The 26,104-nt window shown below is 45.1% G+C and overlaps 2 protein-coding genes across 5 annotated transcripts; both read left to right on the top strand.

Annotated features, from left to right (window-relative positions):
• Nucleotides 1-32: 32 nt before the first annotated feature.
• On the top strand, nucleotides 33-15,799 carry lrch2 (leucine-rich repeats and calponin homology (CH) domain containing 2). The gene is made up of 21 exons (XM_037466665.2): nucleotides 33-300; nucleotides 5,932-6,076; nucleotides 6,300-6,426; nucleotides 6,523-6,628; nucleotides 7,193-7,329; nucleotides 7,408-7,538; nucleotides 7,701-7,788; nucleotides 8,100-8,196; nucleotides 8,328-8,425; nucleotides 8,529-8,596; nucleotides 9,080-9,184; nucleotides 9,336-9,404; nucleotides 9,762-9,824; nucleotides 10,177-10,225; nucleotides 10,354-10,494; nucleotides 10,614-10,664; nucleotides 10,803-10,866; nucleotides 11,814-11,926; nucleotides 14,314-14,451; nucleotides 14,561-14,638; nucleotides 14,905-15,799. The coding sequence occupies exons 1-21, from the start codon at nucleotides 51-53 to the stop codon at nucleotides 15,004-15,006; spliced, it is 2,220 nt and encodes a 739-aa protein (XP_037322562.2). The 5' UTR covers nucleotides 33-50; the 3' UTR covers nucleotides 15,007-15,799.
• Nucleotides 15,800-18,872: 3,073 nt separating this feature from the next.
• On the top strand, nucleotides 18,873-25,893 carry il13ra2 (interleukin 13 receptor, alpha 2). 4 transcript variants are annotated; one of them, XM_037466679.2, is made up of 10 exons: nucleotides 18,874-19,120; nucleotides 19,283-19,403; nucleotides 19,670-19,821; nucleotides 21,216-21,372; nucleotides 21,467-21,587; nucleotides 21,893-22,077; nucleotides 22,242-22,396; nucleotides 22,919-23,069; nucleotides 23,231-23,331; nucleotides 23,603-24,605. In XM_037466679.2, the coding sequence occupies exons 1-9, from the start codon at nucleotides 19,013-19,015 to the stop codon at nucleotides 23,314-23,316; spliced, it is 1,236 nt and encodes a 411-aa protein (XP_037322576.2). In that variant the 5' UTR covers nucleotides 18,874-19,012; the 3' UTR covers nucleotides 23,317-23,331; nucleotides 23,603-24,605. The 4 variants fall into 4 exon arrangements, with proteins under 4 accessions (XP_062414087.1, XP_037322576.2, XP_062414088.1 ...); XM_037466678.2 differs by lacking the exons at nucleotides 23,231-23,331; nucleotides 23,603-24,605 and adding exons at nucleotides 24,629-24,731; nucleotides 24,949-25,893 and having other exon boundaries at nucleotides 18,876-19,120; XM_062558103.1 differs by lacking the exon at nucleotides 23,603-24,605 and having other exon boundaries at nucleotides 18,873-19,120; nucleotides 23,231-23,594.
• Nucleotides 25,894-26,104: the final 211 nt, after the last annotated feature.

Here is a 26,104-nt window from a genome sequence, read left to right as displayed (position 1 = left end):
TTCCAAGAGTAATTTCTTCATTTCTTTTCTTTTTTTTGTTTTCTACGAAAATGGCGTCCAGTCAAGGAGGTGTGGGATCTGTCACGTCTCTACAAAGCCACCACTACTCCAGCGGACCCCCCTGGAGCCCCGGCGTCAGCCAGTGCCAGCAGCAGCAGCAGCAGCAGCAGTACCACACGGCCCGCAGCCTGGACCGGGCTCTGGAGGATGCCGGGTGCTCGGGGATACTCAACCTGAGCGGCAGGAGGCTGAGGGAGTACCCGGGGCTGAGCTACGATCTTACCGATACCACACAAGCAGGTGAGGGGAGGGACTCGGGAGGGCCACGAGTCCGACTCAAATGCGCTTCGTGTACATGGGTAGAAATCTCTCTATGTGTGTGTGTATTGTATTTTTTTAATGCGTTCACTCACTATACGCGTATTTTGGATGCAGCGTGCCGCGCATTGTGCACGCATTTGTCTGATTTTCCGGACAGGGGCGCGTGAACGTGCAGGTGACAATATTTTAAAGGGAAACGTGTCTGTAAATGCGAAACACGAGTCCGGGTCGTAATTACTGCCCGTACAAACCACACCACTTTGTTGCACCCGGGCCACGGTGTGTGGTTGTTTTGATCGACGCTTCGGCTTTTCACCCCCCCCCCCCCCTTCCACTCAATGACAACGCCTGGCACCCACCCGGGCCAGGCGTTGTTCAGTGGTTTGCACACCGATCTGCGGTTGATTTGGCACCGGACCGCTGGAGCAGAATATGAATGAAACCGGAAACCCCTGCTCACTCATTGTCCTTTTCGGGGAACATGTGATAGTACGTTTGTTGTTCTTCTTCTTCATCTTCTGCACAACCAGACAAAAGATGCAATGTAGTTGCAGCCTCGCCCCCCTCCTGCACATGTGATGCGTCCCATAGTCTGTCAGAGAAGAGGAAGACACATGGTCTGCTTGTGGTTTTCACATGTGGGCGGATAGATGCGTATCTGCTGCTGGCTCTTTATTTCAACGGTATAATTATAATAAGAGAGAATTAGAATGCAGCGGTACGCTTCCTGGTGGCTGTGTTGTCGGGGTCAGGCCATTCACACACACCGCAAAATCCTTTGAGTTGATGTTCTGGTGTTGGGCAAAAGTGTTCAAGTGCAGAGTTGAAATCACACTTGAAAAAAGATTCAACTCTTACAGAGTCAATTTTACAAAAGAGCTGGAGTCATTATCCAGTGTCAAGATCAGATTCATTTGCAGCACTTAGTAGAGTTAAATTAACTCTAAATGTAACTGTACAGTGTCACACTTCTTGGTATCAGGCTTAACTCCAATGTAATATGGTGCATGGATTGGATCGGGGGTGTGCCAGGAACCACAGGGTTGTTGGTTCGAATCCTGCATTACCCATGTTCCATGTCAAAGTGTCCCTGAGCAATACTCCTAACCCTGAACTGCTAAAATGTAAACTCCATGTGTTAAAAATGCAACATTAAGTTGCTTTTGATAAAAGCATCAGCTAAATGACGTTTTATTCAACACTGAGCAGATTTTATTTTGACACTTATTCCGAGTTAAATTGTTAACACTTCGTTGAGTGTTGATTTAACACTGACAAGATTGGGTGCCAAGTGGCAATATCATTAATCATTCTATGTCATTTATCTTGGACATATGGATCGTGCTGATTGTCGTAATGATGATTTCCTCCTCTGACATGTCTGCCTGCCATATGGTGTCACTTTGTCATGTGCAGCTCATGACGAGCTGTGGTAAATAGTTAACATCAGTAATAAGGAGATGGTAAGAATTGCTCTAATCAGAGTAATGCACCTCCTATCCATGGACTATTGGAGATGAGGACGTTTGAGGAATGTCTATATAATGTTAGTTGGAGAGCTCACCCCCCCCCCCCCCCCCCACAGTATTTGATGAGTGCACCTTATATGGCAGTGAAAGTAATCAAAAGTGATACGAGAGTGTGAATTTTGGTCTCCGCGCGTGACCAACCCCGTCACCGCCATTGCCGCTGTCTTTTCACTTTTATTCACATCCTCATCGCGAGGCCTTGGTTGAAAGGCGTGCCGGGGGGAGGAAGTCTCTCTTTGAACACCTCACCGCGCCGTCCTCTGCCGCTAAAGTGAAAGCTGCATGCAGCCTTTAAATGTCACCCGGGCGATTGCATCAGAAGCGCTTAATGAAACACAAGTTCATTTTGAATTGAAGAAATAAATAAATGACATACAGTCCTCTGAAATCTACTATGACAGTATGTTCATCTGCCCCTTTCTTCCATACACCTATACATATAAGTCGCAATGTGCGTGAAATGAATTTTATTTTTTTGCTATTGAATGCCACCATTTATCAGGGTTCCTTTTACAATTTCAATCCCACTCATTGTTGGTTTTAGAAGTCAAGTGTCGATGTTTGTTTTTTTACACAGACCAAGGTCCAGCGGACTAATGAGCAGCAGACGTGTGTGTGTGTGTGTGTGTGTGTGTGTATGGACACAGAAAACAGAAGGGGGCTCACATGAGGGTGTCTGTTTGCACTGAACTCCTGGCAGTTTGTCTCCAGTCACATTGTTGTCCCGTGGGAAAGTGCACAAGCTCTCACCTTGTAGGAGGTGCGGGGGTGGGTGGGGCAGCAGCGCATCAACCTGGGCAGATGTTCAGGCTCATATCCCAGCAGGCTCGTATCCCAGCAGGCTCGTATCCCAGCAGGCTCATATCCCAGCAGACTCCTGCCAGCGCCGAAGGCACCAACACAGTAGCACTGCAGCGCGTTGTTTTGAAACCCACAATTTTGTGTAGAATCACTATACAAGAGTATGGGTTGTGGTTTCCACAGTGAATCCGTTGTAGCACCAAAACCTTCTCGAAATCTTCTGTGGGGGTTTGGTGTAATATACAAAAGCGGAAAGAGACTCCAAATGAAAAGAATGGAAGGTCAAGTGCTTTTTTTTTTGGTCATCAACTGCGTTTGCGTGCGGCAGAGAACAGACCAAAAGGATTGGAGGATTGATCGTGTATCACGGCAACAATTCTCTTGTGCGCTATCGAGAGTTGGCTGAAACCGAATATCCCACATTTTACGTGATCATAGCACACAGTGAGCGTTGCACTGTTCAAATGCTGTTACGTTCTGCCAAGCTGGTATTTTTAAAATTGAATAATTAACCAGTATAAATAACATAACAAGTCGTTGCTCGTAAAAGTACAAGCAACGAGCATTGAAGCCAAGTCATTAGAAAGGATTCCAGAGACTTGGAGATAATAAAAGTGTGCAGTGAAATCAAATACCCTGCGTGTCTCCTGAATGCCTGCCCTGGCTTTCCTCCTTTTATAGCACGGACTGCCAGGAGGCTACTCAAAAGAAGTGTCACGCAAAAATGGGTGGTTGGCTTTACTTTGCGGTAACATGAGTGTAGCCTGGGAGAAAATAAAGCTCACATGCATGGTTTTAAATGTGCCTTTGCACGACAAGAGGACAAATACGTGTGTATATACCTTTCGGAAGGAACACGATGCCAGAGCACATTCAATGATGCCACCATAACATGCTTTTTTTTTTTTTTTAATTATTGTTTGTACTAGTGAAGTGTTGGACCAGAGGTTAAACCTAAATTATGTTGTGTGTGTGTGTGAGAGAGCGAGATCTTTTGAAAAAAAAAAAAAAGCAATGGAAGAAAAGCATTATGTGAACATGAATATTTGATATCTAAAGTGCTTATAGCAATGTTTCTGTGTCTGTTTTTATTGTGTATGAATGAATCTGTCAGCACGCTGAACCGCTGAAGCGTCCGGAGCAACGTGTCTGGTCGGGGGAAGTCGATGCCGCGGCTGTAACGCGTGACTCTGTGCCCGAGTGGGAGTGAAGTGAAATTGTGCATTAAGGGGGAGGCTCCTATGGTGACCCCCGTTCACTCGGGACCACGCCCACTTTATGACAGCCGGGGCACCTGCGGTCGCATCTGCTGCGGGGCGCAAACAATTAACCCCAATTAATCACGTTTCCACCAACACGCCTTTCTGCTTGCGTTGGACCGCGTTGCGTAATGCCACATTTCAAGTGTTTTAAGCTGCAGCTTTTCATGTTAGGAAATTTTTCATCGCAGGTGAAACTGTTTAAATTGCTTCGAAGGACTCTGTAATACAGAAAGCGAGAGAGAGAGAGAGCCCGCAGACAACGTCTGGAAATTGGTGGTTTGGCGGGAGGCGTAGGTGGAGCCTTGGGTGGAGAGGGGCCTTCTGGCTGGTGGCCCTCGTCCTGCGGGGGGGTCTCCGGGGCAACCGGCAGGTGGAGAAAAGGCCCCACGTGGGCTGCAGATGGTGCACGGTCTGGGTTGGAGAAGGGGAGGAGGGGGAAGGCGGATGGAGAAGGACAGGCTCACAAAGACTGCCTCCACCCGCTCCCCACCTCGTTGCCCCCCCCCCCCCTCCCATTGTCTAATCGAGAATCCCCAGTTGTTTGGATGTGTGCAGCTGGGCTAAAGCATCGAGGTTAGAGCCTCGGGGAGAAGCAGAATTTACTCTTAATGGAAAACGAGTAGAGCCTGTGACCTCAGATTTGGTCCCCTCCCCCCCCCCCCCATGTGCTCCCTCAGCTGCAGCGGCTACAGAGCGAGGCCCCGTCGAGTCCAGGGGTGGCCGGTCAGAAATGTGAGTCTTTCTAAATGCTCATAGACAAGTGTAGGGATGCTGTGATGCTATTGGTGTTGCTTTGCTAATCCATCCACATTAGGTAGGTCACTGACTGTTTGCCTCCAGTAGGGCCCGTGTCGCTCAGGCGCCGTAGTGTTTGCTTTCAGCAGTAAGCTGTTTTCTATCTGTGACCGAGTGCCTCTGGAAATGGGTCTGTAACTGTCATGTGACACACAGAGACAATTCACAAGAGAGACAGACACACACACACACACACACACACACACGCTAAATCAATGGATCTGGAGTAAGGGAAGTCTCATCGATGAGGTTGTCTTTGCATGTATTGTTCTCAGGGTTTGCGTCTGGTTTTGTTTAATCAATGACCCAAAGAGAAGCGAGGTGTGTGCGTGTGTGTGGTCATAGACATTTTTTTTTTTTTTTACAGTGATTCCGCTGCCTCGAGGGACAATCTTCCTTACACCCCCGAGGGCTTTACTATGACTCAATAGATCTCCTCTTCTCTGAGAGAGCCTGTATATCTAAATGTTTAATCATAAGATGCAGATGAGGCTGTGCTCACGTCCATTGACTGGAGCAGACTTTGCTCTTGGCTCATTGGTGCATTAGGGCTGGGATTTTGTTGCAGCAAACTGGCTTCAGTGATAAAGCAGAGCACACAAGCTGTGCGACACCTTTTTAACTACGGCCTGTCTTTTTATTCAGCACTTCAGCTGCCTTGCTACAATTTCAAAGAAATGGGTGTCTTCTGCCACTCGGCATTTTATTTATTAAATCTATGTCAGTATATTAGGTTTCAATGTCTACAAGAAATTTTCAGAAGTGCAGTTGTATACGCTCACACATATACTAACAAATATGAATAATTCCAAACAATTTAGTGGCACAGGAAACCCCCCCCCCATTCTCTCTCACAAAAAGCAGTCACTTGGGGGTCATGCTCTGTTTCTTGCAACTCTCATCCTAATACATTCCTCATATTCATACTATTCAAAATCCATTACCGTGCCACTCCCAGTGAGATTGATATCGAACACACTGCAATATTAAACCTTGAAGGCCCAGGACTCTGGTGTAATGTTAGACGGGTGTTTCGATGTAGAGGCTCGCTCCGTCACAGAGGCGTTATTGATCGGGCTCTCAGGTCAATGGAATGGCCTCATGCCTGAAGCATTACATTACGGACGGTGCCCAGACCTACAAAAGATGATAATGTGTGTGTGTGTGACAACAGTGCGTTCGAAGCGTACGGGTTCATCAGCTCCTCCTTCTGCGCCTTGCAGATCTGTCCAAGAATCGCCTCACAGAAATCCCCCCAGAGGTGTGTCTGTTCGCCCCCCTGGAGTCGCTCAACCTCTACCACAACTGCATCAAGTGCGTCCCGGAAGCCATCATCAATCTGCAGATGCTGACTTATCTCGACATCAGGTGGGTTAATTGCTAAAGCTGTACTTTCAGTTTGGGCTTTCGTGTCTCATTATGTGCACTCATCGATACTCAGACGAGTGCTTGTTCCCCTCACTTATCACTCAACCCGGGCCGAAGAGGCTTTAAGGAAAGAGAAGCATTTCCTCTTTGGCTGAAACTCAATTCCCAGGGAACTTTTTAAATATATAGGTCAATGTTTGTTATTTTTTACCTCTCTCTTCAGCCGAAACCTCCTGTCAGTTTTGCCAAAGTACTTGTTCAGCCTCCCACTCAAAGTTCTGCTGGTGAGCAACAACAAACTCGTGTCCATCCCTGAGGAGATCGGCAAGGCCAAAGAGCTGATGGAACTGGTGAGCAAAGTGTGTGTGTGTATGTGTGTGTGTGTGGCAGCAGTATATTGTGTCATCTGAGCATTCCCATTTCCTACGCTTTGTCTCCCTCTGCAGGACGTGAGCTGCAATGAGATCCAGGTGCTTCCAGCTCAGGTGGGGAGGCTTCATGCCTTGCGAGAACTCAACATCAGGAAGAATTGTCTTCACATGCTGCCTGAAGGTCAGTCCTTCCCACCTCCTCCCACACGTTATATGCCGAATTATTCAGACACTTTTGGCAAGCAATATAATCCCTTCACTGACAAGTTCTGGAGCACGGGCCCATCTTCTGATTGTTAGGGTTTAGTTTCATGTAACGGCATGCAGTCTTTGGGTTGTTTATGACGGGAAAGCACGGAATGGCTGGATTTTCACCATGTCTTGAATCAATGGATAAATTCACTGAGGTTGAACTCTATTACGAAACCAACGTAACAGCAGCCGCGGATACCTTCCCATTTTCAGCTTGCGTTTGCATTCTTTACTGGAAAATCAACATTACAAAGACTTTAGAACATGTGGCTGTTTTCTCTTACTAAGTTACAATCCATTTGGATCAAGTCCCGCAAATATAAAGCATAACATCAAATAGCTGAAGTACTCTTTTAAGATACATCAAGCCAGGAACAAGTCTGACTTGGTCCAGTTTTGTGGGTGAGGCTCTACAATTAATTTGTTTTTCCATTAGTTGATGCAAGCAATGCATTACTTTTGCTGAAAGCTTTTCTCTGGTTTGTACTTGCAGAGTTGGCTGACCTGCCCCTCATCCAACTTGACTTCTCCTGTAATAAGATCACAGAGATTCCTCCCGCTTACAGGAAACTCAGGCAGCTGCAGCACATCATCCTAGACAACAACCCTATGCAGTCTCCACCAGCACAGGTATGAGTCACCACGTTCCCTCACACCCTCACGAACCCGGTACAGCTCAGACACCTCGTGTTCTTTGGGACATTTCAGATCTGTCTCAAGGGCAAAGTGCACATATTCAAGTACCTGAACATCCAGGCGTGTAGGACGGACAAGAAACCGGACACCCTGGACCTGCCCTCCCTCAGCAAACGCTGCCTTCCACAGCCGCTCACAGACAGGTACCGACGCAGTGGTTCATAGCGGAGACCCACACTACACTCGTGTTTTGATCACATCTGTTCCTGAGAGATATGTTCATCCGTTATTCGGTGCTCGTTAATCCCATTTGAATTGTTACCCAATAAAACCCTAACGAGCACTTTTGTGTTGCATGTTTCCAGCATGGAGGATTTTTATCCCAATAAGAACCACGGGCCCGACTCTGGAATTGGAAGTGACAATGGTGACAAGAGGCTGTCTGCGACTGAGGTCAGAGTTCAAACGCTCAACGGATGCAACAGTTTGAGACACACTCATGTTTTGGCAGAATGGATACGCCTGCTGCCAGCTGGTGTTTATTTGATTTAAACAATGGGGAAAAACCCAATAGCACTCACATGGAGATAGCTTGACAGACATAGTAACTACACAACGGGTTATTCAATGAGGACCCGCTGATGTGCAGGCATCCAGACACAAACAACCTCCCCCCCCCCCCCGCCGCCTCCGCATTGCATGAGGCGCCAAATGTGTGTCATTTTTCACATTTAATTAACAGCTGTCTCCTCGCTCTTCCGCAGCCGTCAGACGATGACACGGTCAGCCTGCACTCTCAGCTTTCAGAGACGGCGCGCGCCGACGCGCTCTCTCTCCTCTCTAAAATGGATTCTTGCAAAGGTCACCGAAAATGAGTATCGCAATATTCCCATTGGCAGCAATAAGCGGGACACACCGGCGGGTTGTCTAGTGAAGTGCCTAACATGTGACAGTTTTATTTGATGAACGCGGATGCTTCCTCCCTCTACCAGATCAGGATCTCTATGACTTTATAGACCCCAACCCGGAGGAGGATCCTGCTCTGTCAGAGTGTGACGGGCAGCACGGCGCCCACGCGTCGTGTCTCAAGGTGTGAATCCGTCGGTCGGTTCAGTGATTGCCGTTTGCTGAAGCCGTTTGATCAATTTGGTCTTTATTAGACAGGGCGTGCGTTTCTCCTGTGTTTTTTGCAGGAGCTGGAGAAAGTTCTTAACATGTCTCACCAAAGCAAAGATAAAGACGGTTGGAGAGAGGAATCCGGGTGAGTTTATGAGACGTTGCAGGGGAACGCCTCCTCCTCTTTGCGCCCAGTTCTGTGTAAGAAAGGCGTTTTCTGAACCCCGCACCTTAGTTTGTGGATGTGTGTAAGCAATGGATTTCCAAGAATCAACCTTCGAAATTCACCCCTAAGCGCTGACTAGTAGTGACAGCAGCTCGATCACTCAACTCACTTTTCTAGGCCAAAAATAACAAAATCCCATTATCGGCTCCAAGCTTTTGTCGATGCTCTTAATGCAGGTTGTAAAGCATGTTTTAAAAAGGTTTCTTTTTCATGCTTCATCATTCATTGTGTCAAAGAGGCTCTCAGATTTCACAGCTGTGCAGTGTTTTTTTTGGGGGGGGTGCTTCCCCCCTCCCCGCCGAACTTCTGAGGATTCATGGCGAGACCATGTCGGGGCTTATGTACTGTGTACATGTGTGTTTCTGGTGTTTTTTGATTGCTTTGATCTTTAATTATTTCCAGCTCCGACAAGGAGCAGCTAGTTGAGGAAGATGATGATGAGCTGAAGGAAGTGCTCGACCTGAGGAAGATTGCGGTTCAGCTTTTGCAGCAGGAGCAGCAGAACAGGTGTGTGTGTGTGTGTGTGTGTGTGTGGTCCTCACTTCCTCAATCCGCTGCCTCAGACTTAATTGAATAAGTGGTCTCACCACGCCGGTGTTTCTCCATCGAATTCTGATGGCCCCGACTTGACCCTCTTGTCCTCCCCCTCGGCTTCCAGGCGACGGTCCTTGATCTGCAGGGCGGAGAGTCTCATTCACCGCCGGAGAGTGACCGGCCGCGCCCACAGGTAAGAGAAGCTTGCATACATTATTTTTTTTTACTCTTGACACAGATGGAGAACTCTGACGCAGTATGAGGAAGTGGGGCAAAAGTTCTCTTTTTTTCCTGCGAACTGCTTGATAAAGGCGCTTTGCTTAAGCAGTGTTTGGGGTGTGGGTGGTTGCGCGTATGCATTTCCCATGGTGGCACAACAAGTCAACCCATTGAGCGAGTGGAGTTGGTATCTGGCAAAATCTCCTCTTCTTTTTTTAAATCCGTGACGCATGGCATTCCGCGTGCATCACGGACCATCGGCACGAGCGGTTCACACGAGACAGGTGGGGGTGGTGGTGAATAACCGTCTCTGTTTCTTTTTCGTATGCAGATTCCTGAGTCACTCCGGCAGCTCAGGCAGCAAACCGAGGCCTCCTCCTCAGGCAGCTCGCAGGTACAAATGTACGGCCGGAGCCCGCGTAGACGGACTGCGGCGGCACAGGCGACCAGAAACGTACCCATGAACCCGCTAAAGTAGTTTTGATTGTGATGGTCGTTTCAGCTCCCTCATGTCTCCAAAGATGTTTTCGAATTTCAGTGGAATTCAGTGGTTTGGACAAAATGTATAAAAGCGTAAAAGTGTCCCCAAAAACTTTTCACCCATCCAATAGTCAAACATTCTGAACACAAAATAGGATACAAATAAGAGTTATAAAAACAGAATGCCTGTGTAATCACACAAATGATGACATCACTGAGCGAAAAGACATCCGACACAGACTGTCTGATAGTGTTCTTTATTTCAGTGCCTCTCTGGACGAAGGAAGTAGTGGGGCATCAGCGCTGAGTGGACAGGTACAAACTCTTCTCCGTCGAAGCAGACGTGCCACGAGTTACTTTGTCTTTTTTCCACTAGTTGTCTCCCGTCCCACTGCGTGGAGGTCGCAGAGGACGATCTGAACTGTGTCCGTCTGCCCTCACAGCCTTCTTCCTCCTGCTCGTTCGACGGTGCCCTGAAGTCGGATCCGTCGGATTCGGATCCAAAGTGGCCCGAGATCCCACCGGTCCTCAATCAGAATGAAGATCGCAGGAGGAACAAGTACCTGAGAAAAGATTATCTGAAGGTATGGGCGTGCACTGTATAACAAACCTCATTAGTTGAGAGAGCAATTGAGCAATTGTGTATTTATCTTTCCCCTCTATCATCATGCCTCGGTCGTAAAATGTGTTCCTTTCCTTGTAGTACAAGTGTCAGAGTGCACGGAAAAACTCCAGCGGGAACGAAGACAGTGAGGTATGTGTAAAAAAAGAAAAAAAAAAAAAAAAAAAAAGAACCCCCAAACAAATGATGAAAATAATGAATCATCTGAAACAATATTTCAATTGGAAGACAACTCCCCGAGTGTAACACCTAACGGCGTCTCGTCTCCAGGAGGGTTCGCGCGGCGCTGATTTCAGCACCACGCTGACTGTGTTTGGACTGAAGCCAAGATCAGGTACGCACATCCGTGGTCCTTTTGGATCTATTCTGGGGAAAGGATTCATAATGCAGATACAGACACGGGGAAGGCGGCGATTCGTGTGAATTGTAAATCTGAAGCCAAGTTTTTTTTTTTTGTTTTTTTTTTTAAGTGTTGTTTCAGCGCCCTTTCTCTGGAAGTGGGGAAGGTTCCTGAGAAATTGTTGATCTGCTTTGTTCAAGGGCAATAACAGTGAAGTCTTCCTGATTAATCTTGGTGCACTTAAAGTTCATGGCCATTTATTTTTATAATTGACTGTTGAGAACAATTACTTAACCTGAAGAAATGCCCAATATTTGATGCAAAGGTAAATTACAAGTAAATACATCTGTAGGGAAGTACTGTACTTATGAAAAATATTTCTATATTGGGATTGTAAAAAAAAAATTAGTCTTAATATTAATCAACCAAGTAGTTGCCTAAGTTTGGACCCGTTTATCTGTCAAATATATGCAAAGAAAACGATTAGACGAGTGCCTGATAAGTGATAAATAAAAGTAAAACCCTGAAATATTGAATAGTATCTTAGTAGTATTTACAAGAACCTAAATAAATAAAATAAATAAATATTTGATGTAATTCTATTCTATATCTTATCGTTTGGTGAGAATTTTTCCAGGAAAAAACGGAGTGGGGTGGGCTGCTTGTTATTGATATAGAACAATGAAAGTCAGGATGCGGTGAACCTGGCTCGTGTTCACAGAGGCGCCGCCTTATTGCTGATAAAGAAGATCGTGTTCATATCTCTCACATAAATGTTATCACGCAGCGGTGGGGGGGGCTTCTTCCTTTTTTCTCCCTTTTTTAAAAGTATCTCCTTTCCGACCTCGGCTGGCCCTCGGTTGACCTGCCGGGGGTTGTCAGAAGCAGCCGTGACATCCTCCTTGTATTTCACTGTGTGCTATCTGCAACCCATATTTCAGCCTTCACCAAAGGAAGCCGTCAGGACTTCAGCTCGACGGACCCCAGCTTCACCATGAGGAGGAAGATGGAGCACTTGAGAGAGGAAATCGAACAGATAGGACTCCTGCGGCAGGTCAGAAGCTCCCCGGCTTGTGGGCCGAAGTCTGTCGGATCCTGCATTTGTTCCTGCGTTTGTGTCCTATAACGAAAATACGTTTCCTTTCTGAGCATTTCCATTTAATGATACAAAAGGGTCACGACTGTCGATGTTTATTCACTTTCGCAACTGCTCATAGAAGAGTACGAAACGCCACGATTACACGGTCGTCAATCTAGAACTCAAATGGCCCATGCTTTCCTGTGATGTCACAGTTTAGTCAGACACAACAATGAAATGTGTTCAATCAGGTTTAAGTCAAATATTCCACTTTGCTAGATGCTGTTTTTTATGAATAAGTTCAGATTCACAAATCTTTGTTTATTTATGTGAGGTTACCACGGTGACTCATTTCCAACCGGCCAAGACAATACATCTTAGTACAGCTCAGTGTGTCCAAAAAGATGTATACTTGTGTTTGGCTCATGAATTCATCACCAAATTGCAAAAGTATTAAGAGAACGGCTTCGTAGTTACGCATTTGTTTACTTTTTAGTCGTAAGAAAAGTAGTTTCTGGCAGTTCTAGGAGGACATTTTAAGTAGGATGACATCGTAGTAGATTGTCTTGCAGAAAGAAGCCATGTCAGGCTATCAAGTGTTCTTACCGAAGAGGAGGATAAATTAATAATCTTAAATGGGTGAGTGAATGTTCGATTTGCCCAAACATGCATTTATTTTTCCTTCTTATGTGTTGATCACCAACTGAATGTTGAGCCCCGTGACGTCTGTGATAGCATCACACTAATGACAGATATTCTGGAATCTTCTGGTCCAGTTCACATGTCCAGATGATCAGATATCCCCAAAGAACGCAAGCATGTACAGATGCATAGGTCTTTCCTAACGTGTTTTTACAGATAAAAGAAAGGGGGGGTGGTACAAACTGTAGTGTAGGAGGAGCCAAAGCGGGAGGCTGTTTTAAAAAAAAAAAAAAAAAAAACGAAGGAACAACAGCAAAAAGACGGAATGCAGAGCATGCACTTTGCCACTGTAATGCTTTCTACAGAAGGAGTTCAGGCACCGCCCACTTTGACGTTGTCATTTTGTGTCCTGTTCTAAATATCCTAATTCTTCTTCTTTTCAATGTTGGCCAAACGGGTCTTGACCCTCGACCCTTGACCCCGACAAAGAAGTAAAATCTCGAGTCTGGACTGAGTGAACTTTTCCATCTCAATCAAATCATTGTTATTGCTGGTCAGAGATGGCAGTCCTTTCTAAACCTTTCCACGTGTTATGAATGGCAGCCGCCTTTTAGGCCGGATTCCCGGAAATCTTCTGCATTCTCTTGAGTTTTGACTTTTAGAATTCACCATTAGGCAATGGGAACTGAGAGCGACACAACCTCCCCTTTGTCCTTTCCTTGGGAAAAGCAAGAGATGGCATGATAACGGGCTTTTTCTGAATCCTCCATTCATTCATCAAGCCGTTACATCCGTTCTTGCAACACCTTTGGGAATCAACCGTTTGGCAACACCAAAAGACACATTGTATGACAGACTGATTGAAGTATGACTTTGCCAATTGCATTCACTAAAGGGTCACAATCAAACAGCATCACAGCCGTGACTGGGATCATTCGGCTAGAGGACACTGACAGGTTTGAAGGGTATTGCATCACTGGGTGACTTTATTTAAACACCTGCAAGTCTTAAACTGAGGCAGGTTTTACTGTGTGGTTTGCATCGAGGCGCCTCGGGTGTCCCCACTTTCCCCCTAAGGACTTAGCAGAGGACGGATACCGTAGCGACGTATTGCCGCATGTGGCGGATCAGGAAAGGTGAACCTGTGACGAAGGGGATGAACTGACTGAACCCAAATGCAGAACACGGAATCAGGAAACGGGAGAAAATGAAGAATTTACTATGAAGATACGTGAAAGAAGGGCACAGTCCTCCATTGGTAGAAAAGATGTAAATTAAATGTGGGAGACCCAGATGAAAAAACACGGGAATAGCAGAATTATTCATTTGACAGTGACAAGGGCTGGGGGGGAGAGCTTTAAGGAACCCTTAGTGAATTGGCTCCATGGACTGACCAGGGGTCAGTGATTGGCTGGAGATAGACCACGGCTCTGGGTCAAATAGTAAAAAATAAAATTAGGTTGAAATTTGACCTCGATTAAAAACCATAAAGCTGTGAAGAGGATTCAGGAGGCAAAGACAAGCGCCTCGCTCAGAGACTCCGACTCCATTAGGCGACATAATCATTCAACCGTGGATTTTTCTTTGTTTGGAAACTCTCTCAAGTGTGACTCACCCGACGCACTCCAAGTCTAGACAAGTTCCTCAAACTGCCCCAGGAGACAAGAGCTAGAGTGAATACACCGGAAGACTGATGTGCGTCACTGTTCATTATATTGCAGAACATTGAATCCAGGCTGAAGGTGCTGCTCCCAGAAGACGTTGGAGCTGCTCTGATGGACGGCGTGGTCCTCTGCCATTTGGCCAATCACATTTGTCCCCGGTCCGTGGCCAGCATCCACGTGCCGTCTCCCGCCGTGGTGAGGAACCCGGCTCTCTCGCTCGGCGAGATTGGGCGCATCTTTGTCGCCCTACAGATAGCTGGGATGTTTTTGTGCGTCTCTCACGCGTCTTTATTCTGCCCTCCAGCCTAAGCTGAGCATGGCCAAATGTCGTAGGAACGTGGAGAACTTCTTGGATGCCTGTAAGAAGCTGGGTGTAACTCAGGTAATATTATGATATTATATACAGTACATACTTTGTCTTTTCAAGGTATATAATGTGGAGTTAATTATGATATCATGTGCACACGAATCTAGACTGACCGCCCCAAAAAGCTCCGTCATGCACATTTGAGTCATTCCCCACACTACAACAAATACCGAAACTTGGACACAAGGTCAATCGAGACGTCCGAGACGTCCCGCTAATCATTTCGATGATGCACAAGCCAAACACTAAATGTCCCTCTGCTGGTCCCACTGCTCGCTCAGGACAAGCTGTGTCTGCCCCATCACATCCTGGAGGAGCGCGGCCTGGTGAAGGTGAGCGCCACCGTCCAGGCTCTGCTGGACCTGTCGCCGTCAGCTGTCTGAGGCGTCCAACCTGCCGCCATCCAGCCCGCCCTCCGGGGGAGGAGGGGGGGGACCCAGTGGCTTGTGGGTCTTCGGGGGTCCTCTGCCTGACTGAAGAAGGAGACCCGAGGGATCAAAAAAAACACCCGAGTCTCTTTATATGATGTCGGCCGCCTCTGCACCTCCACGGCGTAACCTCTCCCACACGCACCAGTCTCTGTTTTGGTTTCTTTTTTGTATTTTGAGGTCCGGTCATCTGGGGCATCTGCTGTTCAGCACTTGATTCATGAGATATGTTTGACTGCAGCGATATCATCTCTCTTTCTTTTTGAGGCAGAAGCGTCACGTCTGAAGGCTCAAACTCTGGTGTCGTTGCGCAACATTTAAAACACTGTACAAAGCGCTGCAAGCCTGCATGCCACGACCTCTGACCACTGTGAGAACACGTGCCGGGGTTCCTTTACATTGTACATGCAAAAAAAAAAAAAAATGATTCTGTGAAACTTTTTCTAAAGCTTTTATACATTCTTCCCGGTGCCAATCATCTGTTGCTGTTTGAGCATGTTAGAATAAAGCAGCAACATCTCGTGAAACATGTTCATGCTGAATGTGTGAGTGGAACATTCACTCCCTGGCACGCTCTTCTCTCACTGCGAGGTCTCTGTTGCGGTTAATTATTTCAGGGAAATGTATTTATTCATTTTGTTTAATATTGACGTGTTTGCTGCGTTGTTGGGTCTTTAATCCCGACTGCCAGGTCAGGTGTGGCGCATCTGAACTTTTACCACCCATGTGCAGTTTACTTCTTTCCCTGTGCATCATCTGTCAACACGTAATGCTGACAACATGACAATCACTCCGTGCTGGGTGTGGGTGAGGTTCGCGCTGTTTTTCCAGTAGAACTGTCAGCGTGATAGCTACTTGCAAAACATCTCCACTGAGGGGCAAATTCCTGATAATGTTCGTAATTTCTACATCGTTATGTAGGGTGTAATCTTTTGAGTTTCTTATTCGATCAAAATCAGTCTTGCGGTTTGGTAACTTTAAGTTTAGGTCTCCAACATGTGAAAAATAAATGCCATTATAGTGGAAATTGGAGTAATGTAAAGCTGTAAATACATCAAGAAAAAGGTGTGGCAAGGGTGCTGGCCGAAGGTTTTCTATTTATAGGTTTAACGGTATATTTGACACATAATTCAAATTTTCTTGTACAACTTTGAAGAGAAGCTGAGGACCTCTGTCATAGACACGTTGGTCAAATTACCCGTGGCTACTACGAGGGCTTCTCTGGTCCGGCTACTGGCCGGTAATTTCACACAAAACCCCATCTTTTAAAAAGTACGCAAAGCAGTTGAAGTCCATTAAAGATGTTGCTAATCATGATTTAAAAACAGTGCATTGTTTTGTAGCTGAAACACCTTGGTGAACAACCGAGCTTAAAGTCGCTTTAACAACCTGCAAAGCTGACAAATATCACGTTAAACAGCATTGAAACATCTAACCATCTAACTAAACTTGCGTTGTGCCTTAAATGGGGAGTTTTCCTCTGCAGTCTCACACGATTACAGTAATGAGCTGATAAAGTGCACCTGCTTAAACTTGCAGGTGCAATCTGAAGGTTAAAGCTATTCTGCTTTGATGCAGAGACATCCATCTTCTGAGACAGAACACTTAATATGCGGCCTCGGGCATTGCAAGCGTGAGTCCACTGTTTCTGATTCACACCTGGTTGTGCAGCGTCAGGTTGAAATTTCTCTGAAATCGCCGCATTCTCCGCAGCCGTTATTCTTCATGGAAGAGGCGGCCCGCCTGTGCAAAGCAACGCAGAGCTCTGAGTTCATAACGGCCCGGGGTCTGAAATATGCACAAAGTCTCCTGGCACTTCTTCTCCCTATGCAGCAAGTCCGTACTTGTGTACTTTAGGTTAACGTGTGTCGTCGCTGTCGAACAATAGACCTCTCAAGAATGAAACCCAAGACCCTCCCAACATGACAGCATTACAGGTGCTTTTTGTCTTTCAAACTACTGCAATTAACCACCGGATCTTATTCCTATTTTCTGTTTCAGAGTTGCATTGTGTTGAGCATGCCATTTAGTACTGACACAGTGCGTTCGCACGCCCCAGGTGACCAAAATTCAAATCACGTCGATTTTTCTCCCGTGAGCGAAGGCTCGAGGCCTCTCCCTCCTCCCTTTTGATGGTTTGCTTGTTTTCCACCACGCCACGCGATGACTCACTTGTGATAAAGGTGAGCCAAACCACCAGTGTGCTTTCAAATAGCACACTGATGCCTTGCTCTCCCTTTTCCACCTCAACGCATCCCGCATCGAGCCGCCTTTCCATCGCTTTTACGCCAAATGGGGTGCCAAATGGTGATGGTTTTCTAGGAGGGTGATGGAAGGCTCACGGAATTGAGGCGTAGGGGGGAAATCCAGATGGTTGATTGGAGCAAACTCCACGTGAAACATCAACAAATCAAAGTGAGTGTCTCCCTGCGTTCCAGTCGGTTTAATGGACTCAAGGATTTAACACTGAAAACTGTAGATTTAGAAGACACCAACACTTTCCACAGAATAAGTACAGTGGATTACTCTGGAATTTCTCAAAGTGGAGTTCCTTTGGGGCGTTGTGAACTGCAGGAATAGATTCAGTGGAAACCAGCAATGTGTGCGTTATCAAGGTTTAAAAAGGCTTCCTGGCAGCGTATTTTGGAAAAAGGAAACCGAATGTTCCTTATTTTGCTCGTAACGGACACTGACTTTTACAGTTAGTCTGGCGTGAAATATTTTTCACAGATACAGTACCTTCTGTTTCCTAATATGTTTTGGTTACAAACCCTCCACAATTGTGTTTCGCCCCATTGCCCCAATAACATCTGTACCTGTCATCTAATCTCATCTAAGGAAACTGGTAAATCGGTGAATCGTGTCCTAATGCTACACTGCCAAGAAATTGTTTTGTAATATTTTTTTTTTTTTTTTAAGTCAAATGCATGCAAGATTCCCGAGTCGCTGAAGCTAAACCTGTGTGTGTGTATATATTCTCTTTATAAAGTCCATGGATTTCTTACAAAACAATAAAAATGAAGGTGGTCCAAATAAAATAAAGTCTAATTCTTTGCAGCTTTGCTTGAGGATTATCAGATTTATTAGGGAATGTGAGCCTTGCGTTCCAGTTGTTGCTAATGACCTAAACCGAGACAAAACAAACTGTTGAAATGTGATAAATAACCTGTCAAATCATATAATGGATGGGAATCAACCCACTAAATCCAAAAAAAGAAGTCCATCCATCATGCCCAACTCAGGCCTGGGGTGTACAGTGGCGGTGCGAACGCTTCCTCCCCTCGATGGCGCCTCTTCTTGGACCCCAGCTTTTAGTCTATTTCAGCCATCGTCTGGATGTGGTTTCTCATATCTTTTGTTTCTCTGTGCCACTTGATCTATTCTCTGAATTCCATGTGTTTTATATTATGTTTCATAACATGATGCGCATGAAGCTGTTACTCTATTCAGGAAAAGCACGAGGTCTCACCGGCCGATGAATGCAGATGATTTCCGATGTTTCTTCTCTCGAGGTGTCCTACTCAGCAAAGAGAAGGAGAGATCCAATGTGTGCGGCCATGTAGGTGATTCAACCCACAGGACCATTGTTCATGAACATTTGATTTATTCACATTCCGATGGGACCAGGAGGTCATACGAGCTTTAACTGTATGTTTGTATTGGAATTTTACATGTCTTCCACGGCGTGTTGACTAAATACTCACGCAGCAGGTTTGGACTGGTCTGAAGAATGGGTTTGTATGTGCTGTTCCCATGGCGACACCGTACACTTGGCCCAAGTATGGTATGAGTCGGAGTACAAAAGCACGGGACGTACACAGAATAAGCAATTCCTTTTGAGTCATCAGGCCTCAGTTATACGTTGGTTGAGTCTCTCTCTGTCTCTCTCTCTCTCTCTCTGTCTCCACCCTCTCAAACCTCCTCCTCCAGTACATTATCTTTGTATCCACGTCAGCACGTCATGCATCATAAGGGATTATTTACAGTTGCCTTCATTAGGGAAGGGAGCTTTAGGGAGAACAAACACCTGAGACCACTTTGTCTCAAAGCCCGACACGAACCTGCCACGGTAAGTACATTATTAAGTTCATTATCAAGTCTGACCCCTTGAAGTTGCTTCAGCAATATATTATGTAGTTCAATATATCATTCTTACAAATAAGTTGCAAAGTAGACTTCATTTGTGCACAACTTTTAAACTCTATACTTGTTTCTATATTTGTTTGCACAGTTCCGGCTGTGTGGGTGTTTATACAACAGAATGGCGAGTAAAGTGAGGATAGCTCATTACGGAACGCTAATGCTGCTATTATTAACCTGGTATGAGCGCATGCATTGCTTGGGAATTACAGGTTGGTCCAGATTTATTCACATCTATTATGTTTTTTTTAATTGTATGACGCTCTTCACTTTTTGATCACGTGTGTCCTTTAAAAAAAAGTTAAATGCACTCAATATGGGGGGCAATATATGCACAGTTCTTCAGAGGCACGTATATGGTCAGTGTGCAATTTTGTGCCAGAGTGTCTGTTTAAACCATGTTGGCATTAAGAAACATAAAAACTTCGATATTTCAATAGGAAACAACACAGTAAGTGTAAATATTTTTCTCATTCAGTGGATCCTCCTGAGGACCTTGTGATATCAGACCCTGGTCATTTTGGACACCTCCAGATTAAATGGAGCCCTCCAGCCACCCTGATGAATGATACAGACTGCTCCAAGCTGTATCACCTGGAGTACTTTGACACATACAGGAACAGCTGGGATGTAAGTGCTCACCTCTTCATTCCAATCTTAACACGGTGACTCTCAACCTGCCAGACATGATGTCACCGTCAAAGTTGCTTCACCCAACACGCATGTAGTTAGTGGTTATATGAGGGACATTTCATCATGCTTACACGTGTTTCAATGTGAGAACAGGTTCACACGGTGTCAGTTTAATGCAGTTTCGTTGATACTGTCGCGGGAGCAAAGCAAGGACCAGACTTGAGACTCAAAGCAATGTGACAATGTGTATTTGTGACAGGCGTATTCCGTCCTGCAGTCATACGTGCACGGACCTGTTTCAATCTGTCTAGCAACAGCAATGAAAGGGCGCTTAATACAAAGTGCGCTCGGATTATATAGTCGTTAAGAGCATGGTTCACTGTGATGGAGGTGGCTCCTCCTCCTTCGGAGAGCCCCATTGGAGCACAGGGACGTCCATCCCTTCAGGCTCTCGGATCATCACGTCTCCCGTTCGCCGCCCTGAGAGTGCATGGCGTTCTTTAGCAACAGGTTCACTGCATATTTAGGATGTTTTGCTTGTGAGCCATGGCCACCCCAGTCCCATGGAAGGACGTGACCCTGAGAGTGCGTGCAGCCTTTTTTGTCAACATGTCCGTGTTCTCCGGGTCATGAATGGCCTCCACTCATTATTATTATTCAATTATTGCACAAGTGTAATTGCAGTCTAGCGTGAGTATGCACGATTATATTTAATTCTCAACAATACTCTGAGAACATTAAAGTAAAGGTTATCATTTTAAAACATTTGAATTTTGCCATTCAGTTGGTTTTAGGTGAACAAGCAAAATTCTAAATTTAAAAAATGAAAATTGGTTGCATCTCCTATTCAAGATGCAAGATATTTATTGTTAATTGTTAATTTGCTATGCCCTCCTTCCACATAGCATAAAAACACAGATGTAAAAATAGTAAAAAAAAGGATGAATATATTTATATACACTCTGAAGAGCACAATGTATAAATATGTGCATGCGCTAAAGTGCACCATGCGTTTTTAGCCAATATTGCACAAGAATCTGTGACATGACACAACTGTGACATTACACAACAGTGTTCAGTCAGAGGTCTGTGTGTGTGTGTGTGTGTGTGTGTGTGTGTGTGTGTGTGTGTGTAGTCGGTCTGTTATCAGTAGTGGTGGGAGGCGGGCGGGGGGGGGGGGGGTGTCTTGTGAGAAAGAATGCTTTTATAACTGAGACACAATGTTTGAGCAAGAGGTGACTAAATGGAAGGACTAAGACAATCATCACATCTGTGCATATGACTATGATGGTGATGCGTCATCCCAAGATTAAATTAAATCTCTCCTTGGCGTCGGAGATTGGAACGAAGCGCGTATTGTGAACAGCAGGATAAGCGCTCGTGGGTTGCAGGCTATCAGGACGCCGGGGACGGAGTACAGTGCCCAGTTTGATCTGATGAAAGACGTGAGAGTGAGAGTGTACACCGTGCTGCGTGGATCCTGCACCAACGGCACCGTGGTCCAGAGCAGGGACTTCGCTGAACTGGTCCAGAAACCTTCCAGCACAGGTCAGGGCTCCACGTGTACCATTGGTGGTGAATACTGTTGAAAAATGAATGAATTGATTTGGTTTTAACGCTTTCAATGCCTTTCTTCCACAAGGGGTGACGGGGACAGCAGTCCAGGGTTTTGACTGCGTCTACCACAACAGGCAGTACCTGAAGTGCTACTGGGAAGCAAACCCAAAGATGGCGGCCAAGGCACAGCGGAACCTTTATTTCTGGTATGTTCAAAGACATTTGAGCTGTTTCATCAGGAAGTCAGTGGCACACTCTTTGGTCCAAATCAAAATATCTGTGTTGGAAGAACGGCCTTGAAATCGATGGTCCTGAGAAGTTTAATCCTACTCACTTGAGTTTTTTTTTAATTGCCATTTAATCTGTAGTACATACTTAAAAATCCCCTCCCTGTGAACCTGGATTGCCTGATTTGTTTACCTTAGTGCTTTAGTAGATTGATTAACCTCATCTGGATGAATAGAAAGCACCGATCTAATCAGCGAGTTCCCTCAAACTGTCTCTTCCCAAGGCACAAGGGGCTGGAAAAGGCAGACGAATGTCCGAAGTATCTCATCTCGGACGGAACCAGGAGCGGCTGCGACTTCACAGGAAAAGCCGTGCCGGAGTTCAGTGACATCAACTTCTGTGTGAATGGCTCCTCCCCCGAAGGCCCGCTGATAACTACCTTCATCTCCTTGCAGATCCAAAACCACGGTAAACGGCGCTTTGCCTTGGCGACGAGGGCCAGTCAGGGGCTCCCTTGTTTTGTCTACTTGCTCCACTGACATCTCAACAATATGGGTTTTGTTCTCCTCTCAGCTTCTTGTCACAATCCGTGATATCTGCCTTTCATTTGATTCATGCCCCCCCCCCCGCAGTAAAGCCTGAAATCACAGAGAAAGTGAATCTGCAAACGGGTCCGGACAAACGGCTGGAGATGCAGTGGGAAGGTCCAAGTGGAAACATTCCTGGCCACTGTTTACAATGGGAGGTGGAGCACAAACAAGAGGGACCTGATGGGAAAATGGCCACAGTACGTAATCCGCTTCACGGCCTTCAAGTTTCCCCACATGCACGCACACGAGTCAAAACATGCGCAAGACATATGTTTAGACGGTTGGGCTTGCACAGATAAAAGATCAAAGGGCAAGCAGGAGATTAGGATCACAGCGCTGAAGCAGGCAAAGAACAAAGGAGTCGGAGGTGAGACGCGTCCAACAGGTGACGGTAGATCAGGGGAGCGGTAAAACTTCAACGTGCACACAGGGACAAGGACAGAAAAACCCAAGACCAGAACGTTGTTCTCCATAAGGACCTTCGTCAGAGAGGCGAATACCAAGGAAACATTTTTTTTATACATACACACTGCCCTTTTAGACGGTTCCTTTTGGATGTTTTACATTCTAAATACACACGGAGCATAGATGTGTTCAGGCACCATCAATATTTTCTCCTCATTCTGTGTACGCGGCGGCGTGGCGCGTTCCCGGCTAAAAAAAGTCCGTTTTCGTCAAACTCGGCTTTTTGTTGAATGCTGAAAATGTCTTTTTGGCAGCGGCTGATGGCCACGGGGGAGCAGACGAGCCTGACGCTGCCGTCGGGCCGCGACGATGGGAGGAACTGCTTCAGGGTTCGGTCCAAGCTGGACAAGTACTGTGCACACAAGGGCCTCTGGAGTGAGTGGAGTCGCCCGACATGCCACCCAGGTAACTCCTCTTTCAGTTCCCTTAATGGCATCGCAGGAAGACCAATGGATATGGGTTTAAAAAAAAAAATAAAAAATTTAATCAGCCCTGAGTGTGACAGACAAGTTCACTGTGGAACTTTGCAAGACGTTCTTTGAGATATACGTAGTAAAGTCCCACAGATCGACATTTGAAAAAACAACGTACCACATCGACGAGGCCTGGTGAGCTGCACGTATTTTTCGGAGCCCCTCCTGGAAGACCCTGATGTCATGATAAAACAGTACGTTCCGTATATATTATTTAAAATGTTTTTCTTTCAAATATTGCAAAGCATAAATTTCATGATGTGGTACTGCATTGGCAAACTTATATTATTATTTTCATGCTTTCTGTTGAATTTTTATTTTTTATTTTATTTTGCTTTGGGAATTAGGATTAGAACAACATCAACGACTTAGAGAGCATCAAAGCATCTTTTACACAGAAAAATGCAAATGAATAAAGATGATAATTCGCACAAACTTCCTAATTTGTCCTCGTTTATTTTACAGCGACCGACAGTCAGGATGAAGAATCATCTTCGATACACAAGCTTCACAGAGGATTGGTCGCACCCTGCAATAATTGTTAAAAGGTTTAAACGTGCAACAGCACCGGGAACCTGTTTATGAGATTCAAACATGAGTCCAGCGGCCTGCATTAACATCTGTGTTAGTTTATTTCAAGTGGTATATTTGAATCATTTCCAATTCGCATGGAAATACGAATCACTGAAAGAACCTCTTTTTTTAAGTCTAGTTTCTGAATCTGAGGCTTATGATGACGTTGATGTTTAACAGAAGAATGTATCTTTGGAATACAGAATACAATTCGGGCTTTACTGCATTAATCACTTCTTAAACATGTCAACAACAAGGAAGGCAATGCATATATTAAGACATCATTTTTTTTCCATTGCCTAATGGGACTTTTTTTATTGTTAAAATGACATTTTGGTCACTTGAGGTGTAAAACTGTATTTTTTGGAATCCAAGTGCGTGTTTCTGAGGCGCCAAGCTCATTGAAATGATGTAAAGTACTGACGTCAACGTTTTGTCTCTCTTATTTGCACCTCATATCGGACGGAGACACATTTTGCTTTCTGGCCAAATGTAACTGACGGAATGGACCAAAACTTTCTGTAGCTTCAGCTCGATAAATGAAATTCACTGTCATTCTACTTTAAAGCATCACGATGACTTTAAAAAATAAAATGTTTTGTCACTCTGCTGGTGTGAGTCTGTCATTGCACCAGCTGATTGTGGCGTCCCACAAGGCCCCCCATGCTACATACTGTATATATATATATATATATTTTTTTTTTCTATGCTGACCATCTTGCATACTTTGGGCTTCACTCTCTTAACTAGAAGAAAATGACAAAAGCCCTTTGACGTTACCACCCTGTGGCTATACAACATGTCGCATTAGGGACCTCCTACTGTGTTTGGACATTGTGTTGCTGATCTGTCGTTGTTTGTGTGTCATCTTTTACTGATGGGATTTGTAAAACAAACTTTGACTTTGCTGCGTTCTAGAAAAGCAAGAACCCGAGCCAGGGTGGGACGTGGTCACCATCTCCGTGTGCGTCGCTGTCGCCACCATCGCCATAATGGTGCTGTCGCTGTGTGTGTGGGCCTTGTGAGTAAACATGCAGTATACACACGGTTTAGCACTATTGTACACTCAATGTTCTGTAACGTGAAGAACAAGTAAGGCCACGCAAAGGTAAAAGTACATTTGATCGAATAGATATTCTTCAAAGGAACACACAACACGAGTGGTATTAGTTATGATTTCATCATTATATTCATTATTTATTTTCCCCTGCTCACTACAAACGTCTCTTCATTTTTAGGAGGATCTTCAGACAAGAGAAGAAGCCGGACTCTCTGCGCTCTCTTCTCTTTGCAAGACCTTCAGTGCTCACACCTCTGAAGGTCTAAAGTGACCCGAAAACCTTCAGGACTCCCAAACGCAACCTCTGTCCTAACAGTGACGCTTTGAAAAATGCCACACAGCCAATACCTGAGATTGTGTGAAGGTAACAGCAGGTTACCTGATGGGATGCAAACAGTATTCCATCAATCCCACACGATGCGCCGATCTTGCCTCTTATTTACCAAATGGTTGAATATACAGAATATATCATGCTAACTTCAATTGCATCTTGATTATTGTTGTTTTTTTATTTTACTTTTAGGAGATGACATTACGGGATATATTACAGAGTTAAATTGTTTTTGATACGTGTATTAGATCATAGTATCAGGACAGTGTTTTTTTTTTATCACTCACAGAATTGACAACACAACTGTGTGGGATTCTTTTTTAAGTTGTTACAGAAGAAGTCAATGTGCTGCTTTTATTGCCAAGACTCCTTGCCAGTTTCGTTTTGAAGAGTTGGAACCAAAGCTCAGGAAGACCCCATTATTTCTGTAGGGGTTTTTGTTGAAATACAGAAAATAATTGAAGATCTGAGACCGTTTCCATGTTTTTACCTTCAAGTCCATAAAATACCTTTAAGCATGTGTGGTTTGACTGCGAGTACTTGCAAGTATTTCTCAGAAATGACTGTTTCTTACTGTTACTGTTCATATTTCTATAATGGAAAGTCAAATGCAACAATGTAAATTGTAACAGAATACTGTGTAATTGAATTTTGAGAGGTTTACTTCATGGGGTTTTTGTATTACACAAATGTCTACCAAGCCACTGAAAATCAATGTGTTTTTTTTTTTGTTTATTGATTGTATTGCCTACATCAAATAAAGCGTAAATGCACTGACAGATGTACTGTTTACTATCAGATGGGATGCCTTACCTAATGAACCGGCCTTTCAATGTGTTGTCAAGGGATTGATAATAGCTGCTGGTGAAATTTTCGTTGAAACGTATTATCAACATAAGAAATGTAGAAATCAGCCATGACCCTCGGCTACAATATGCACACGATGTCTCTAGTTGTCTAGTTGTGTTTTCACAGAGTAGAAATATTTTTAGTTTCTCATGAA

This window comes from Pungitius pungitius, chromosome 16, assembly GCF_949316345.1.
Source record: "Pungitius pungitius chromosome 16, fPunPun2.1, whole genome shotgun sequence".
NCBI classification, from domain to species: Eukaryota; Metazoa; Chordata; class Actinopteri; order Perciformes; family Gasterosteidae; genus Pungitius; species Pungitius pungitius.
This window is presented reverse-complemented; position numbering and strand designations above follow the sequence as displayed.